The following is a 6,758-nucleotide window of genomic DNA, read 5'->3' on the forward strand; positions in this document are numbered from 1 at the left end:
TTTTTCAAGAACTGAACATCATTAAAGAGAATAAATTCTTCTAACAATACTGTAAATACCACAAGCAACAAAAGCAACGGGCATAAAAGAAATAAGATACAAAGAGATGGGACGAGAATCTGAGAGGAGAATTATCTTCCAACTCGATTTCAAGTCTCTCTATTCTGAGTCAACCCTCCCAAATAAGCAAGCGCTCACAGTGGCCTCCTTCAACAGAAAACCACACTATGGCCCTACTTTGCTTCAGCTAAGTCTCACTATTGCTTTAGCCTTTTCATTTATTTATTTATTATTTATTGGGCTAAGTCACATTGTTGTGTTAGACCCATCAGTACAACCGTGAACCGTGAGGATTGATATTTTTTTTTGTAAAACTTGACCCATCCGTTATTTTCAATTTTTAACAGCAACTAATGCCCATCAAATACATTACTATTGACCCATGAAGGAACATGAAGAACTTTTACATCCACAGATCCATGTGAAGCCAAACACATTTATACCTATAATGATACATCTCGCACTCTTAAAGAGACAGACACCACAATCAGTCACGAGGCTCAACCAACTCAACAACAGAACCAACATTTTGTTCTCCCAGTGTCAATCAAGGAACCCCCATCATCGCAGAAACACCGTCAACAGTTGAATTACAATGTAGATATCTGTACATACCCACACTGTTCACAGTCTCAGAAAGTCGTTAGGGTTGACTTCTTCAACTTCACTCTTGATTAGCAGCCCAGGGATCAGCAGAAACCGGAGAGGAAATCCTGGTTAGCAATTCAATATAGTGTACCAGTAACAGGGGCAGTTAAGACTTAATCCAACGTTTTCCAGACATGAAAACATAATATAATTGCCAAACTAATTTGATCAAACAATATTCTTACAAGGGAGTAAAGTACTCTCATATTGGAAAACTTTGATTCCTGTATGCTCCACGGCATTCTCAACTGCAACCTTTGACAATCTTCCACTTTTGACATAATACATGAAAAGTTCCCCTGATTTCTCGATTACCAAGATCTCACCAAGGAAAGCCATTATATGGACCTGATCCAGAGGAGCCTCTATAAATTCTCCCAAGTTCACCACATATTTCTTGGCCCAAACCCTGCTATGATAATCATTCAAAACCCATACATCGACTGTATCAACTGAGTGGTTGACTAAAGAAAGACAACCTTCACTCTCTGCAATGGTAGCCGCAGCAGCAACTGGTTGTGGTAATTCGGTTAACTCGATAGAATTGTCATCATTAATATGGATGGCCAAGATAAAAAAGTTTGGCTCAACAGCATGCCAAACTGTCCAGTGAAAGGCCCCATTAACAAAAGCACTACACTTATCCTCTATAACGAAGCCAGGGTCGAGGATTATATCCTTAAGCGCTGTCCAAGCCCAACAGCGAGAGTCAAATACTTGGCAATTCCAGTCTGGATAAGTAGGGACATGTGGACACAAGCGCATGACTTTGAAATTGCAAGGCTTAGAAAGTTGTGCAAACATTACCATGGTATATGTTTCATACTCAGTGTCAGCACTTGGAAGCTCGACTATTTCTCGAGTTGCGGGGTTGCAAACAAACCATTGCGGATTTTCATCCTCAAGTTCGCAGCACAAAAGACCAGCTGAGGCGGCTTTGATAGACAGGTCTCGCGGAGGAAAATCCAAGGTTTCCAGCATCATTTGGGAAGGGTGATCATCCCATGCGAAAAAATTTCGATAGCAATTCTGTGAGAAGTCATAATCTCGCAGGAAAAAGCTATACTTTGACAAATGTAGAAGGTGGTATTCTTGGATGAAATTTGGGTTGAAGGTGAGGTTGCGCCAAGACTTGCATACACATCTGAATCGAAGAAGGGAGTTGATAGGCAATCTGACTAGTATCTTCACAATGAGATCTTGAGCTAAAAATGGCATTTTCATGAGTTTTTCTCGGCTATTATGATCCATGCCTCTTGTCATAAAACCTGGTCCAAATTGGCCCTAGTGAAATTAAAGCCCATGCCACACACAAACAGAAATGGGAGCTGAATAATAACGGAAGAAGACCCATCTTTAATGTAGGCTAAACCAATGTTCGCCAAATCTAACCGGAACGGTTAACCGGTTTTGAGGCTGGGAGCGATTTGAACCGGAACCGGACTAACCGGGGCGGTTAACCGTTTTAACCGGTCAAGTAGTTTTTTTTAAAAAAAAAAGAGTAAAAAAAGTCCAAAAAAATTAAAAAAAAAGTTGAAAAAAATAGAAAAACTTAGATTAAGTGTATACTATTATATTACATATATTTATCTTACAAAAAAAATTGAAACAACTTTTCATATAAATTAAGATATGCTGCCAAAACTGAAGATATGATAAGATAAGCTGCCAAAATTGAAACCTCTATAAAAATGGGCTTTAAACACAATTAAAGTTGAACAACTAAATATATCCATTTTTCATAACATTGCTGCATACATAAAGACATAAAATCTTAATTGCTGCATACATAAAGATATAAAATCTTAAGGCTTTATGACACAATTGCATAATGAAGTATAGCCAACAGGTAGTCCGACACTTAAAGAATACTGAATGTTTTTTGAAACAAAATTACTCCACAAAATCAAATCATTCATAAAAAATGTCTCCCTAAAATTTAAAGAATACTTGGAATATTTAATTTTTTTTATTGTATATATATATATATATAGATAAATATATTCTCTTATTCATCACAAAAAACATATATATATATATATATATATTATATAACATTAAAAACAATCCTCACAAAAAAATATCAATTTTTTTTTTCATTCAATAAACCCTAAAATCCCCAAAATCGACCTCCAAATTTTTGTTTTGGTTCTAAAATTCGTTCATTTATTTTATGCAATCAATAATCTCACACAAATATTGTTTATATATATTCTCATATTCATCACAAAAACATATTTTTATAAATATATTTATTATATAACATTAAAAACAATCCTCACAAAAACAATATCAATTTTATTTTTCATTCAATAAACCCAAAAATCCCCAAAATTGACCTCCAAATTTTTGTTTTTGTTATAAAATTCGCTCATTTATTTTATGCAATCAATAATCCCACACAAATATTGTGTATATATATTTTCATATTCATCACAAAAAACATATTTTTATAAATATATATTATATAACATTAAAAACAAAAAAACCCTAAATTCCTAAAATCGAGCTCCAAATTTAATTTTTGTTGTTCAAAAATCATTCTTTTATTTATTGCAATAAATAATACTAGTCAAATATTGTCTGAAAAATCCTAAAAAAGCTGCAAAATTAAGAAAAAAATTTGGGTTCGGGCTTACCTTATCTGCTTCAATCTCAAAATCGAGCCACAAATCTCTCCATTTCAATGAAATCAGGAGTCTTGAAGTATATGTATCTCTCTGATCATTAAAATCCCCAACTTTTTATTGAAAAAAACTGAAAAACCAGGCCAAAATCAAAAGAATGGCGGATTTTTCATAAAAAACTTAAGAACACCAAAAAAAAGCACCAAAAATCGCCAAAATCGATCTAATCTTGGAGTTTTTGATTCAATATTGATAGATTTATAGAAGATTTGAAGGTATAGTTCAATTATTGGGCCAAAAAAAACAAAAATACGATAGAAAAAACATCAAAAAGTTGAAAAAAATCGCGGATCACGGGTTCTGCTCAAATAACAGGCACTGTTACAAATAACGGCTGTTATTTGTTGTGCACCGTTATTTCGTTATATCGCTCGATATAACGCCAGACCGGACCGGTTTTCACAGAACCGGCCGGTTTTGTCAAAATTTCGCCGGTTCAAGGCCAAACCGTCCGGTTTTTTAGCCCAAAATTGCATACTGCAACAAACCAAACCCAACAATGATTTTCTCCGCACACAGAATCACACCCCAATTTCACCCTCATGAGAAGGAAAATTGGCCATGAAACCCCACTAACTTCGTAAAGTCGAAAAGTTCCCTTCACAAGTGCGCATAGTACATCCCCTCCACCTTAACATATGCATTCAATGTCTGAAAACACAGCTCGGCCAAGGTACTAGTCTAGCCCCTGCCGAGCTACTTGGACTCGCCTATGTCAAGCCAGAGCCATGGAAAAGGGCCAAAAAGTCAATGTCTGAAAACACAGCTCGGCCTCTAGCCCCTGCCGAGCTACTTGGACTCCCCTATGCCAAGCCAGAGCCATGGAAAAGGGCCAAAAAGTCAAAAAAAAAAAAAAAAACAAAATTTCCAGGAAAAATTTCAACAACATAAAAATAAAAAATTTCCATCAAAACTACCTCATATCATCATCATGCGAGCCTTATCCCAGTCAGCTATAAAAAGATACGGCAAAGTTTTACACCGGCTACCCTACCCAACACAACCCTCCTCCTTTATCCATGTTCGAAACTGGAATGACCTACCTAATACAACCCTCCTCCGTTATCCGTGTTAAGGACCAGAATGACCGTGTCCAGACCAGCCATGCTGGAGTTACCAGAACTACCTCATATGAAATTGTCAAATGAATTTCTTTTAACGTGGTTACAGCAGAACAAGAAGGATGAGAGAGGAAAAAACCACATAATATAACATTGGCCAATTGGATATAGCATGGATAGAGATTAGAGAGAGAAACAACCTCCCAAGAATCACAAAAATATGGAGAAACCAGAAACCACTGTAATAAAAGAAATAAAAAAAATAAAAAAAAAAATAAAAAAAATAAAAAATAAAAAGAAAAATAAAAAGGAAATTCTAGGGTATACTAGAGAGAGAAAAAAAGATTAACAAAAGACAAATTGTGAGATAGAGAGAGCTACTGAGAATGAAATCCGACAAACCGCAGGCCCATTTGGAACCAAAGCAATGTTATTCAGTTTATATTAGTTTTTGTTCTCAAGCTTCTATAAAAAACGTGACAAAATGGTTCGAAATTTGGAGAATCTTACAGGTTAACTGACTTTTAAAGCTTCTATTAAAAAAGTGACAAAATGGAAGGATTCGAACCCTAACCATTAGAAATTTGGAGCAAGCGAGACTTGATGGCTTATGTGATTTAAATGTGATGTATAAATATAAATATAGTTATTAAAATTGTTGTACAACCAACGAGTCATAAACTCGCCTCGCCAATAGAGCGATGCTAAGTTACTCGGCCGAGTTTTAAAACCATTCTAACTGTCAAGCCAATTTAAATTCATGTAGTAAAATAGACTTTCCTTTAAAAAAACAGCAGTAATTCCTTGCAATCAATTAGAAATCTAGAGGATTTTAAACAAAACAAAGTAACATTCCAGTATCAATTAAAAATCTAGGGGATTTTAAACAAAACAAAGTAACATTCCAGTATGGGTGCAATCGAATCTTTCACCCCAACTGATAGAAGCAGGATTTCTTCAATTCCATCGAATTAAGCATGTCAAAAAAATTCCCAATTTCACTTTTGACAAGAAAAATATATATATATCTCTCTCTAAAGTGAAGAGAAAACTGACCAGATTTTGGGTCGCGCAACACCAGAGGGCTAACCGAGGCAGAGGGAGTAGTAGTGGCGATGGGGCTTTCACAGAGAGAGGGGAGAGAACGGCCCCTTTTAAGAGAGACGAAGAGCCTCAAAGACGCTTCTTGTAAAGAATCAAAGAGTCTCAGGGACGTTTCCTAGGGACAGGAAAGTGTCGAAGGCAGTTGAAAAACTAAGCACGAGGAGAGAAGTATTGACTTTTACAATGTCACCCTGCGTGGGGAAAAGTATGTTACAAACTTATCAGTGCCTAAAAAACGATATGGGATCCCGACCGCATCGAATCCGGACCTGGATCCGGACTCAATTAAAATTAAAATATCTATATATTTAAGATATTGGGACTCAAAAATATTGTCAGACTCGAATCCGAATAGTGTTTGGGTCCAAGATTTGAAACCGGACTCGATCCGTCGGTTCCAATTTTTAGATCCATGCCCGAATCTAGATGGGTCGACCCCTCAGGTCCCCGGTCGGGTCTTGGCCCATTTTCCAGTTTATCGAATAGGTGATCTTAAAAAAATTAAAATTAAAATATAGATTTGCAAAGTGGGGCTCCAGGCAAGATCTAAAAATATTAAATAAGCTTAAAACAAAAAGAATATAAAAAGGGAGATTTAGACAGGAACTCGACAAGGACCGACATATACTAAGACAAATTTGGTCCCAACTCCAACCGTATCATTTCGAGCCTGCCCCTTCTTCTTAAACTAACTTGTACTGCCTAACAGGTGTTGTATTGGGTATGTGATGTATATGGTCAGCTCATCTCAATCAATTTTCTCTCATCTTATCATCCATTGGTATCACACCTAAGTTCTCCCGTATGTATTCGTTTTGAATTTTATCCATTCTTGTTTTTCCACTCACCCATCTCAACATCATGATCTCGACTACACTCGTCCAATGGTTATGTTACCTCTTGACAACTCAACATTTCGTCCCATAAAAATAAAGTTGGTCTCACAACTATGCTATATAGTTCACCTTTTAGCTTCATTGGTATGTTGCGGTCACATAGAATTCTAGTTGTACATGTCTATTTCGCCCATCCAGATCTAATTGTATGTGTGACATCTTTCTCAATCTCTCTATTTTATTAGATTATCGACTCAAGATATCGAAATGCGTTGTTGTTTTTATTTCTTGGTCATCAATATTAACTGCTACATCATCTCTACTCCTATTTTTACTAAACTTGCATTTCATATACTCTGTCT

At 36.0% G+C, this 6,758-nt stretch overlaps 1 protein-coding gene across 1 annotated transcript; it reads right to left on the reverse strand.

The window, feature by feature from the left end:
* On the reverse strand, window positions 1-5,617 carry LOC18435327 (F-box protein At5g49610). The gene is made up of 2 exons (XM_006845373.4): window positions 5,513-5,617; window positions 1-1,976 (listed from the first exon to the last, which is right to left on the reverse strand). Exon 2 carries the CDS (start codon window positions 1,969-1,971, stop codon window positions 877-879), a length of 1,095 nt encoding a protein of 364 aa, XP_006845436.2. The 5' UTR covers window positions 1,972-1,976; window positions 5,513-5,617; the 3' UTR covers window positions 1-876.
* Between the last annotated feature and the right edge of the window lie 1,141 nt (window positions 5,618-6,758).

The sequence above is a fragment of the Amborella trichopoda genome, chromosome 12 (genome assembly GCF_054954075.1).
Source record: "Amborella trichopoda isolate Santa Cruz 75 chromosome 12, AtrichopodaSantaCruz75HAP2 v2.0, whole genome shotgun sequence".
In the NCBI taxonomy this organism is placed as follows: Eukaryota; Viridiplantae; Streptophyta; class Magnoliopsida; order Amborellales; family Amborellaceae; genus Amborella; species Amborella trichopoda.

Coding starts and splice junctions, on each gene's coding strand:
- LOC18435327 (XM_006845373.4), bottom strand. CDS start 1,971: ATGACAAGAGGCATGGATCATAATAGCCGAGAAAAACTCATGAAAATG.